The following is a 13,512-nucleotide window of genomic DNA, read 5'->3' on the forward strand; positions in this document are numbered from 1 at the left end:
ACCCGTTAATTATTCCTGCATTCACACCGCCCCGAAACACATCCTTCGGATAAGTTCCCGAAGTTACGAGCATGCGCAGTATGGTCTGATAAGCAGGCAAGGCGCGAGTTTCAAAATCACTAGCCCAGCAGCCACCCACGCCACCGCGCCCAACGACACGCCAAGCTAAAAGTTCCCGTAATTTGCTTTCACATTACCAAAATACCTGCGACCTTGGAAAAATCCCCACGAAAGTTCTCGTAATTTCGCCAAGTACATGTACCTACTATTTAGCGGGTATTTTCTTTCGGGGAAATTACGCGTAGTTTGCTTTCACATTATCAAAATACCTGGTATTTTCTGATCTGGGTAAATTTCCCGATCAGAGAATACCTGGAACTGGCGAACTTCGAGGCGGTCTGAAACCACCTATATACTACAAGTAGGTTTGCTATGCATAAATCAAGCGCATGATCCCCAAAATAAAATGTCTACTTCTTGAAGTACAGTGAATAAAATTCATCATGTGAAAAGACAATAGCCTACCTATATGCTTACTTTAAAAGTACAATTATCCTAGTTGTTACCATTTGCACCCTAGCAGGGGCATGCTACTGTACTTTACGAGCATTAGCATGCCCCTTCAGTATGTTTCTCTTATGGTGAAATGCTCAATACTCCAATAGAAACAATGCATTGGTTTTAGCTGCATGGATCAAGATGTCAACAGGGTTAACAAGGTAAAACCTGACAGGTTGCTGGTAAAGGGAAGGGTGGAAAAGGGAAGGTTGGAAGAGGGTGGGTGGGGGGCATCATATCAGCTGGACCCAATCATCTACCAACCTTCCATTGTCTTGTAAGGGGTTATGACCAAATAAAATCCTAAGAGAGAACACATTCTCCATTTTGACGTCATTCTGAGCATGACCTCCCAGGAGCCTTCACACTGAAAGGTCACCAACCCAGGACCCTTGCCATACTGCAGGTAGCAGTCTCACAATTCAGACTTTAATTGGACTAACTGAATATTTACTCGCTACATTGTGATGGAATTTGCAGCAGTGCAGACAACCAAAATCCCCCTAAAATTCCTGCATGGAAATGCTAAGGGCAACCTTCTCTTCCATAGCCACTCTAAGATTTGCCACTCTACAAATTCAAGAATATTTAGGAAATAAAAATGACAAAATATGACATTTACATTTAATACATAATTTGTAAAAATTGAAAAAGAATTAAATTGCTGATTGTGCAACAAGTGTAGCCCTTGAAATGAAAGAAAGAGCCCCCCAATTCACCAATCACTCCCATTATGACAAAAACTGCCTCTGAAAAAAAGAAAAAAAAATTGTCTCCCATGTCCACCCTGTTCTGTTAAAAGCCTCCATATGACGCAAGAGCATAATGTACATGTATAGGTGTATGGCCGACTGTATCAAGCAATGTATGCAAAATCATGCCCAAAATACTAGAAAGGGGGGGGGGACCTTCAAACTTTTACTAAGGAGAGCTACATTTACATGGTCAGTACAACGCAGGATCATACCCTTTGGAGTATGAAAGAAAAATACTTCGCAATTCTTCATCATGACATCAGTCTTTTTCAGTCTGAAAGCATTTATTTTCCAAACAAAAAACTCTTTATCTTTAACAAATGTCAGATGCTACCAAATGATTTAACCTTTATGCTTGCATACATCTGTGTGCAGACCCATTTCCCATAATTAGGCCTACTCGATCATACGCAACTCTCTCCTACGGCCATTGAACTACATTCCATCATGGTCAAGTTTAGAACGCACACCGAGGCATTTTGCCTATACCAATAATTCACATTGCATGTGAGATGCAACAGCCTAAATGTTGGCCATTCTTAGACGTCACTAAATGTAGTTTGGGGCTGGGCAAGCATGCCAGTCTACTAATGTTTATTGCAATGTGGCTTGAAGATTGGTCTTCCTTGCAGACGGTATCCTATCCTTAGGTACATCATGGTCCATGGGCATATTCGTCCATGTTCGCAAATCGAGGCAGGGGTATAAGAGACAGTGTCTTTCTGATTTACTTGACTTTAAAGAGAAATTCCAGTAGTTGCAGTAAACACTGATTTCATGAGAAAGTCTGTAAAACAAGGCTTAATTGTCAGTATATCATCGAGGATCTAGATCTGGTACAGTTACATAAACTGAACTTTGTGAAATCTTGAAATCTACGCTGAAAAATGTTCAGACTGAAGATCCCCAACACAGATGAGCACACGTGGGACAGTGTATAATTATTGCTTTGAATGTCGGGCCCGACGCTCTACCCGAATCCTGTGCTTATTTGCTGATTTCTCAGCAATTACACAATTTCTTCCAGAATCCTTTGGCATATACGTTTTATTTATACAAACAGACACTTTGGTGGTCATTTCATTGGATTCTGTACGAACTCTTTTTGATATCGTTACCAAAACTAGCATCTATCTTTAAAACTCAGGGAGCTTCAGCCTTTGACAGCAGAACCATCCATCGTGTTACTCTTTTGTGTTTCTTGTTCCAACCGATGTAATTTTGCTAAGATTCCACTGGACCACAGTATAAACATAGAAGTTCAGGGCTGAATGAAAAACACAATTCCCAGTCGTATGTGGTGGAATTAATATGTCACCACATTCTTCAGGAAAGAAAATCAACTGAAGATACTGGACAGAGGGAATAAGTCATAACAACAGTCCAGGGTTACTTTTTGATCCCAGTGAGCCAAAAATTAATTTACAGAAACTTTGTCAACATTAGAAACTGCTGAAATTTCCAAGGCTGTTTTCTATGTTTCAGGGTTTTTACATGCCTTTTTTTTTGGGGGGGGGGGTATATTCTCCCCCAAGTCCCATGTATTTTTCCCCTGACTTTAGGCAAACACCACACAGAGGATGGTCATTGGCCTACATATTTGGAGGGGTACTTCCTACTAAACAGATATTAGAAATTGAACTATGTTACTCCCATTTATATAGCTACACTACTTCACCTTCTTTACCGACGATGTTGTACGCCTACATATTATTGGACCTTGCTCTCACTCCCCTTTTCCAAGTATCATAATATTTACCTTCAGAGTATCCCCTGAATTCACAATGCTTAATCAATAGTGGACAATGCAGATTTGGTATTCAGGGCTTAACAAGTTCCTTGTAGGTTTCACAACAGCGAACAATAGATCAATAGCCTGGGTGAATCATTGTACTGCAATCTAGGGGGTCAGTTGCTTGGGTCAGTCAATAGTCAGCTATTGTCCAGCATGGTATGGATTGCTGGTCTAAATGAGGCTTGAAAAGCTCAGCTGGGGAGATGGGCAGTGGAGTAGGATGCTTTGCCTACTCAACCAGAAAGGAAAGGACACCAAATCCTCAGAAGATACAGAAGACACAGAATAGAAAGGACACCAAATCATAAGAAGATCCAGAAACAAGTTTGAAGTGACAGAACAGACACAAACTTCTTAAAAGTCCACCTTACTTACCATCAATAATACCTAACAATATGTTTTGCATTTGCCCATTTCTAAAAAGTTAAAAGAACAATTTTGATTTCAACAATTGATAATTTATTGAAGAACTAAGTAAGCTAATTCATTTGTTCATTCATATTACTCATTTACTTTACTACGTTATTCCCTTCTCAACTTCTTTCTAGCACAATTTTATAAAAAATTGATTATACAATGCCTGGGAGGCTAATCCATACACTAACTTTGAGGCATGTAGAATTAAAAAACAACAGAGAGGAATTATACAAATTTTCATGAATTTACTACATTACTAACATTTTCATCACACACTGGAAATAACGTAGCAATGTTACGATATCAGGTCTGTAAGTGTGTTCTTCCATGCTCAACCATTTTCCCACAGAAAAATAAGTTTGAAAGAATTATTCTTCCAGACTCCACTTTTAACAAGTACAAGTAACCTTTGCTTGCAGGTGCACAATATTACAGAAATTATGTGGTAAGCATTTCAAATGTTGCTTTCTCTTTACATGAAATCAATTAATTTCATGTACTAGTGCATTCTTGTGAATGTACTTTTATGTGGTTTCTTTATCAAGAGCTCCTTGCTTCCACTAAGAATATATTATGAGTTTTGCATCTATGAGAATGTAAAGGAGATGTGGTTTTGGGCCAGATGGAGAGAAGGAGATGGGAATAATAGTGGTAGAGAGAGAGGGGGGGTGGGGGGGGGGGGAGGGGGGAGAAAGAACAGAAACATGGGACAGGGGGTAACAAAACAGATCTTGAATGGACTCTGGAGGTAGAGAGGGTGGCAATAGAGAGAATTGAGTTTAGAGTGGGAGAAGGGGGAATGGATCTATTAAAGGTAAATGCCAGTTTTGGTAACGATATCAAAATGAGTTCGTACAGAATCCAATGAAATGACCACCAAAGTGTCTGTTTGTATACTGGTAAATAAAATGTATGTGCCAAACGATTCTGGAAGAAATTGTGGAATTGCTGAGAAATCAGCGAATAAGCACAGGATGGTCAAGCGTCGGGCCCGACATTCAACGCAATGATTATACACTGTCCCACGTGCGCTTATCTGTGCTGGTGATCTTCAGTATGAACATTTTTCAGCGTAGATTTCAAGATTTCACAAAGTTCAGTTTATGTAACTGTACCAGATCTAGATTCTCGATGACATACTGACAATTAAGCCTTGTTTTACAGACTTTGTCATGAAATCAGTGTTTACTGCAACTACTGGAATTTCTCTTTAAAGAGGGTGGGAAGTGAAGGTAGGTGATGGAGAAGGGGAAATGGAGTTTAAAGTGGGAGAAGGGGAATGGGAGCTATTATTAGGGTGGGAAGGGGGGAGAATGAAGGTAAGGGATGGAGAGGAGGGAGTATGGGAGGGAGACGGGAGAGAGAGGCAATAAGAAAGGGAGAAGGGGAGAGTGGTGGTGGAGAGGGGGAATTGAGGAGAATGTGGGTAAGAGAGGGAGAAGGGAAGAATGAAGTTTATATAAGGTAGAATGAGAAGTGAGGGAGAAGTGAAAGAATGGAGGTATGAGAGGGGGCAAGAGGAGAATGAGGTAAACAGAGGGCGGAGAACGAATAAGTGAGGATCCACATGAGAAAGAGGAGCTAGACACAGAAACACCCAAAAGATAGAGGCAGGTCTAGAAAAAGAAGCTGTACACAAGTACAACTCCTGCATCGCTTCAAGTAAAGATTATAATCTGGGCCTTGTCTTACAAAGAGTTACGATTTATCCAATCAAACGTAACTCTATGGAAATCCATCAGTGTCATACAGAAAATGTGCACAATGTCCTTTGTAAACACAGAGAAGCATAGTGAATTTTCCAGAAAATAATGAATGAATGCATGAATATACATCATAGTTAGAAAATATTTTGAACAAAAGTACATATTAGATGTTGACGTTGCTGGCCGTCCATAGTTGTGATTGATTGGATCAATCGCAGGGCCCAGGTTGCAACATTTATGAGAGACGCATGGAGGGACCATGATGGAGGAAACGTCTCTAAGTGAATGAAAAGCGTAGGCCTATGTTATAAGATTTCTTTATCACAACCAATATGATCACAAAAACCTCCGTTTTACTGAACCGAATGTACTGCACAAAAGAAAATGGGGACTATGTAATCTGTTTTTTATATTACTACAGAGCATCTGATTCTGAAGAGCAGTGATCGTGAAATCACAACAATGGCCTTTTTTTGTTCAATTATTCCAAATAATATACAACCTGAATGCTCAAAACGAACGCCTTAATCAAATACCAGCTTTTTTCCACACCTCTAGTTCCCCCTTCAAAAATGTTGGGTAAGGGGGTTTCCCTTAAAGTGCCACCTGTAATTTAATGAGTTTTCCTTTCAAATCAATCTTGCTGCAGACAAAAGTAGCAGGCAAGTAACACATTCACAAAATCCATGTCTACATGGAGTGTGTTGTGTATAGATCAGAAAAAGTTGAGTGATACAAATTAAAGCACAGTGATTGCTCGAATACTGAAGTTATGATTGATTGACAATAAGATCACTGTAATTTTGATCACATATTTAGTACATGATACTTATAGTATACTATTAGAACAATTGCAATTTGTGAGATTAGTTTACTTTACTTTTGCAAGAGAAAAAAAGTTCCAGTGAACAGTGTATGACATAGGCTACTATGTAACCATCTCAAATTAGAACCTTACACTCTACTCCAGCATTTGCTGTAGTCCTAAATATCAAACAATAGATTTAGCGGAGAAAATATAATATTGTTTTTTTAAGTATTATTATGCATCAGATTCAGAGAATGCTTGCACTATTACTACACTATGGTATTAAATTTTAGGCCTATGGTTTATTTGGGTAAAGAATGTGTGCTCAACACATCTGCCAAAAGAAAGTTAAACTTACACAAGTCTTATATTGTAGAAGCAAGTGTTTGTTTTGGGTTTTTCTGTTTTCTTGGTTAATATTCCGATCATTTGTAGTCATCCATTGACTGCTCATTTAATTTTATTATATATATTCCATATTGGTTTCCGTTTGTTATCTTTTCAAGCAATCTCGCTTTACAATGACAATCCATCTTCTGCAAGGGAATTTCACGTTTGGATATATATTTCTGATGGTCAAAATGTCTGTTATTTGTGTTACTACTGTTATGTAGAAGGAAATCAATAAATGAAAATCAAATCAAATTTTATTTCAATGAACTTCTGGGGAGCACAATCAGTTAGTACTTAACAGTTTTCTGCCCAAAGGCAGACTCAATAAGGTATGATGGGGATGATGGGTCAACATTAACATTATCACCATTAGTATTATTTAAATTCATTAATATCAAGACTTGAATGAATGCCAGGCATGGAGTTTCGACATGATTACTGCAGCGGCCTATTAGTATCGATTTAAAAATACATCCTTTACAAATACGGGACATTTATATTTTGCATCATACAACAAGTTTACAAATCAGTGTATGATCCCGTCTCTTGTTCATTGATTGTTTAATGGTGTACACATTTATTTAGATTTATTTATGCAAACAACATTGATGTGTTCATGAACATTGACTTGATGCACTGCTGACCTTTGAAAACTTTTTCATGGAATTTACCATGAGGGTTGAAAAGGCCCAAGGTGTTGGATTTAGACAAACCCATTCAATGAAGAAATACAATCCTGGCTTTAGCTTACCTGAGATTTTGTAATGCGATGTTTAGCCAACTTCACCACTGCAAAGTTACCCTTCCCAATGGTGCGGTCTATGTCATAGAACCCAACGCGTATGTGGCCGCGGCGAGGTTTTGCCTGAGTTGGGGGGTCGGCCGAATCCTCCATCATGACGACCATCTTTCAACCACGTCTCTCTCGAAACGGCAGGCAAAATCCAGGCTCGAAGGGGCTCCAAAACGCTTCAACTGTCGTATATTCCTATGTAGACATGAGGTGGAAACGGTCATCATGCATCGTGTTAAATCCAGACAAGAATAAGATACCCTTGTTGGTGAAAAGGGGGGTAAAGGAATTAGTGTGATTTCACAAACCCCTGTGCATGCCTAGTTGGTGCGATTGGATCCACCGCACTGGTGCACAATTTTCATTGATCAATGTAAAATAGTGCAGAGGTTCGCGTGTAATGTGAAGCTGAATGTATCTGCAGATGAAAAAAAGTCTTGTTTCTTACGTTTGAAGCTGCTCTATGAACAAAAGCTTGGATTGTCCTCCAAAATTGTACTGTTAGGCTTTACAATGATGCGTTGCAAAGAATGAATGAACTATTAAACTTCATGATCAATATCAAAACATTGAAACGGTGAATATAGAAGTACACAAACATTCACGAAGGGATGCATGCATCCAGCGCAATACCGGTAGATAGATAGTACAGAATATAACACGTTTTTCAAATCAAAATTAAATTCCTTCTTGATTGACGATTAAGCAGTCCTGAGATTCTATTCATAGAATCGTTGTACTTGAGACAAACAGCTTTAAAGAGAAAAAGTTACAGATACAAAGCAAAATTCACAGTTTTCGCCAGGGCCAGCCCAGCGAAATGAAGTATATCAATATATCCGTCGATATGCCATTTCGCATGATATATTATCAGTACGTGTGTGTCGTCAGTAATGTGTGTGTGCACATGCCTATTCGCTAAACGTGTGTTGTGTATGAATGCTCCGTACGTCAAAATTTATGACGTCATTCTGGGGATCTCTCTCTCTCTCCCTCTCTCTCTTATTTCTTTCCCCTTTGCCCCCCCCCTCTCATTTGCTCACTCGCATATAATTCACATAAGACATGTCATTAGCAAAAAAGGGGGCAAATTATGTTTCATTTTTTTTTTTTGTCTTTTCAATTTCATATTACATGCCAGTACGTGAGGCCAAGGTCCAAATAGATGTATGGTAGATCTCGCCACCCCCCCCACTCTCCCCCCCCCCCTCTCTCGAGGAGCACACATACTTCCTGATATAATACTGAACAATCGTATTATCAATTTAAAATGCCAGTTGACTTGGGACGTTTCACTGTTTCCCTTTCCATAAATTATCGCTCTGTGAGCGTTTCGCAGTTCTCCACGCAATCTCGCCACCATAGGCGGAGCTTCGCGTGGCGCGCCCTATTAGTCACCATGGAAACGTGCCGACGTATGACGCAAGTCGCTGCCTAGGAAACGGAGTAATGATGTGTAAGAGATCAGTGGTGGAATAAATCGCTGGCGTGTTCGCCGATGTTGGTCGTGGAATACATCGAAACCACACGACAAATCATCCCCAATCAAGATAATGGAATTACGCAACTTTGAATAACATTATGAACATTTTGTCGTTATTTTTCAGTGTATAAATCATTGGATAGGGAATGGAGGAATGCGTGAATGCATATAGATCTACATGTAGGTTTTGAATTATGTAGGCCCTAGCCGCAACGCAATTTGCAACTTGTTAAATCCCTGCATGTGTCAATGAATATAGTAGACGTTATTTTTAAAACCAACTAATATAGGCCTATATTGAATGAGGTAAAAACAAACGCTTTACAATTATGGTGTCGCTGAATGAATAAGTATCAGAAACGAGTACAGACACATCTGAATGAAACCTTAGACGGCACAGATACCATTTCTGCGCTATATACCCCGTTCACGGCTGTATTCAGATCCCCCCCCCCCCCAGAGGGGGGGGGACAAGACTCGTAAAAAAATCAAATAACCTAAAACTTTGAAGGAGCGAAGCAACCAAGCTTTTAGTGTGGTGCTTTTACATTTTCTGACGGTGAAATTGAAGTATTTCCTCGCCAGTTTCAAAAGATTTGGTTTGCAAGAGGTAGTGTTGATATAGCAGTGAGTAAATGCCAGTTCAGCAGATGCAGCCAGCAGAGGAGGAATGAAAACAGGAACCAAAAGACATGAAATTCAATGAAAACAAATAATAAAGAAGAATATAAGAACGACAACAATAATAAAGAAGTAGATAGGGATCAATAATTAAACCAAAATTAAGAATATGAAAGAAGAAGAGGAGGAAGAAGAAGAAGAGGGGAAAGAAGAAGAAGAGAAAGGAGAAGAAGAAGAAGAGGAAGAAGAAGAGGAGGAGGAGGAGGAAGAAGAAAAAATATGAAGAAGCGGGTTAAGAAAATGCAAAAAAGAAAAGAGACAGGAAGAATAGATTAGTTGTTCAGACTATTTGATTATGAAATGATCGACTTAGGTGCATCTTCTCCTCCTCCTAATTTAATTATTCTTCTTTTCTTTTCTTCTTCTTTTTCTTCTTCATCATTGTTCATTTGAAATTTCACGATAGGCCTATAATGAAGGATTTATTGGTTGGTAAACAAAAGCGGAAGACTTTAGACGAAAACCTTAATTTCATGGAACTCTGTTTGCTTTTGCGCGTACGTCATTACGGTTCTTTTTATCGTTTTCATTCGTTCTTAGAAAGAAAATTTCGAACCACTCCGTTTTCACGTAAGGTACTGGGAAGTGGGAACTCCCATGATCTAACTAAATCATCCAAATATTTGTTCAAGTCGATCATTGTTTAACCACTTTATAGTGAAGAAAAACATGAATAATAGAATTTTGGAATGACGACGAATTATCGCCGACTCTCGCGATGATGTTAGTCAAAATGAGTTTGCATAAGTATGAGCATTGAACGCATGATGATGATGATACCACCCCCCCCCCACCACCACATACCCTACAGTAACTCTGATACGCAAATGCTACCAAACAATATCAGATATTACTAGCATAATGAGTACTGCACATCAGTGGCCGTAATACACATAGCCATATTTGCACCCCAAAATGGCAGAGAATCCCTTTGCCAGAGGGTGTTTGCCATCCGGAAAAAAAATACCATAGCCCGGAGGGGCTCAAATCACCCAATATATACACTCTAAAAACAAATCAGTCAAAAATGACTAGATAATAGGGTCAGCTGGGAGCAACTGTTATTCTAGTCATATTTGACTATTTTCTAGTCATATTTTACTAGAACAGAGTTATTTCTGACGAGAATATATGTCAGAAATGTGAATATCAGTGATTGCCATATCGGTTGCTCCCAGCTGACTACTGGTCTAGTCAATTTGACTGATTTGTTTTAAGAGTGTAGAAGAGACGCCATAAAGTGATGTTGTATTTGACACAGAATCAGCAAATCCAAATTAACTAAGAGATGCCTTTGAGGCTTATATTGTTGTTGTAAATGACAACGAATCATTAATTTGCACCCATATGTCATAAGGTAAATCACCTCATTTTTTTAACCCTGACAGGTTAAATGGCATGATCTGCAATGACAATTAATAGCCACTGAAATTATTTAACCTGAGTGGTAGTAAATCTGTGATAGAACGAGTCCACTTGTTAGGAGCAACGGTGAACATAAAGAGGGCTTCTTGAAGATGCATTACGACCATGACAACGCCCTCTGCTGTGATAGCCTACATGGTTTCAAAAGATTACTTGGTTGTCTCCCATTTCTCACCGTCCCCCCATATAATGACAATAATAGATAAAAAAAAATGATTAAAAAAATACATAAATAAATAAATAAACAAATATAATGAGAAAAAACTTGGAAATCATTCAAATTCTAATACATTTTAAGCAATTTGACAACCTTAATCAATATTTTAGATGGCCGCGTCAAACATAGTGTATTTAAAAAAATAAACATAAATATATACAGTGCGTATCAAAAAAGTTTACACTTTGAAAAAGCCTTGGGAATTGAAAAATATACATGTGGCTAATGTTTTCACATATAATCTTGGGTTTGGGTCTCATCTATCCAATGAAAATAAAAGTTTTGACAGAATGTTACACTTGAGTGAGCAATGTCCATTTTTCGTAAAGCTCGCAGAAATCTGTTTGCGCAGAAATGCTTGTTTGCACGCTGTGTCAAGGGGAAAGGGCGAAATCAAACTTACCCTGCGAAACATTTCTCATACATTTCCCTTGCACTTTTAGTCAATTGAAATACAGCAGATACACTCAAGCATTTTGTAACAATTTTGCCACCCAAATTGAAATTTCAACACTTGGTAAGCACAACCTTTACCCTTTTTGTGTCAGCTGGATCTGAGGACTGAATCTGAACGAAAGTTTATACCAGATATCTCCAGCACTTTTTCACTAAGTTTTTATCATTTAAAGTGGGTTTACATTTCATTTAATACTTGTTTATCTACACTTTCCCCAAGCTTGAGAATGATTAACAAAATGAAAATCAAGCCTAAGCCATTTCATGTAAGTGTAAAGCAAATATCGTCACGATGGCCTCGGTGTGTGAGAGAGTTGGGTGGGGCGCAATGCACTCTTCGAAGTGTTTTGGGCAAGGAAACAAGTTAAAAAGGATATATATCTTCAAATCAATTACTTGCTAAATTCTACGTGTTCTTCATGATTAAGGTCTACTTTTATTCGCATAACTATTTCAAAGTTCTGCGCAAATCATTTTTCACTAACTTTTCGAAAGTAAATGGTGATCACTCAAGCGGAAATATTTTTTGACAGTTTTTCGTCATTTGCTTGAATGGATCTGTACCAATGTTAAAATGTGGCAAAATTCTCAGGATTTTACAAATAGATAATTTTACAGGATTTTTTTCTAAGTGTAAACTTTTTTTTTTGATACGCACTGTTTTTATCATTTCTTAGCTAAGCGTAGTAAACCTGTTAAAGAAATTTTGCATTTGTTATCAAAAGAAATCTTTATGAAACGGGGCCCAGATGGGCAAGCGAAGCACAAGTTTGTCCTCGTCCAACGATGGATTACTTAGCTCGGAAAGTAATAGACTAATTTATAGCCAACAGTGTCCTGATTAGGCATTGCTTTCTTCAATTTGGAAATAATTACGCCTCTCGGTATGACGAAACGCAATCAGTCCCTCGCAGTGGTAGCGTATGCCTCGTTATGACGTCATCAACGTCTGGCGAAATACAATTGTAAGCCAGGATCAAAATTTAGATTTAGGAGAGGTTGCGAGTTACTGCTCATGGTTATTAGTACCACCACCACAATATCATTCTCGTCGTCGTCGTCATCATCATCATCGTCATGATCATCGTCATTATCATCATCACCATCACCAACATCATCGTCATCATCGTTATCATCATTACCATCATCATCGTCATCATCATCATATTATTATCATCATCGTCGTCGTCGTCATCTTTATCGTCATCCTCCTCCTCCTCATCATCATCCTCTCTATCATCAACAATAACAACAACATCGCCATTGTTATCATCATCACTAATTCTACTTTTTAAATATCTCTCAATCAACCTTGCAAGGCTTTTGAGTCATATTTTATTGCCTTTCGTTCTTACTTTGAATTTGTGAAATTTGTAATCTTCATGTAATGTCTTCTCCTAACTAGTTATCTGTTATTTTTGTGACATTTTCTGCAGTGGTTTTTAGTTTTTGTTTAACCCAAACTATACCGCTCCTTTGGCATCGTAACAACTACTTTATTTGCTTACAACAACAACAACAACAAATTTCATTGATCGCCCCCCCCCACACACCCACTCACACAACAACAACCATCCATTCCAATCTTATTTCAATTATTATTGTCTCTTCTTCTTCTACTTGGAAAAAAAAGGTCTTGGGATTGACCACTTGGTGCCCCCTGTAATGCAACATCATATCTTTCCCAATTTCGGTTTGTTTTAGTTTCCTGTTAGCCATGTCCTTTCAGTAAACTCTCCAAAAGTTATCGTTCGTCAGAGCTTGTTCGATATTCTTTTTAAGTATGGACTTGTGTCATAACTAGGCCTATATATAGAAACTATTGATTACAACACCCGGGTAACAACGAAGGGTCGACGGACTTCGGCGAACGTCTGAAGGATATCCTGTATTTATACATGGACCAAGTAGGTCCATGATTTATGCAAGCCGACTTACGTAAATTAGTTTGATTGATAAGATTGACTCATTGTCTTACACACAATTGATACTCAACCCAACATATGGTAAATTGCCTTCCCCCCA

General features: G+C 38.5%; 1 protein-coding gene across 1 annotated transcript in view; it reads right to left on the reverse strand.

The window, feature by feature from the left end:
• Positions 1-7,962, reverse strand: part of LOC121419950 (serine/threonine-protein kinase SIK2-like) — a 60,704-nt gene extending 52,742 nt beyond the window's left edge. Inside the window, exon 1 of the mRNA XM_041614445.1 lies at positions 7,184-7,962. Within this exon, the coding sequence (XP_041470379.1) occupies positions 7,184-7,339 (156 nt within the window). The 5' untranslated portion in view covers positions 7,340-7,962. The remainder of the gene's footprint in view (positions 1-7,183) is intronic.
• Positions 7,963-13,512: the final 5,550 nt, after the last annotated feature.

This window comes from Lytechinus variegatus, chromosome 8 (assembly GCF_018143015.1).
Source record: "Lytechinus variegatus isolate NC3 chromosome 8, Lvar_3.0, whole genome shotgun sequence".
NCBI classification, from domain to species: Eukaryota; Metazoa; Echinodermata; class Echinoidea; order Temnopleuroida; family Toxopneustidae; genus Lytechinus; species Lytechinus variegatus.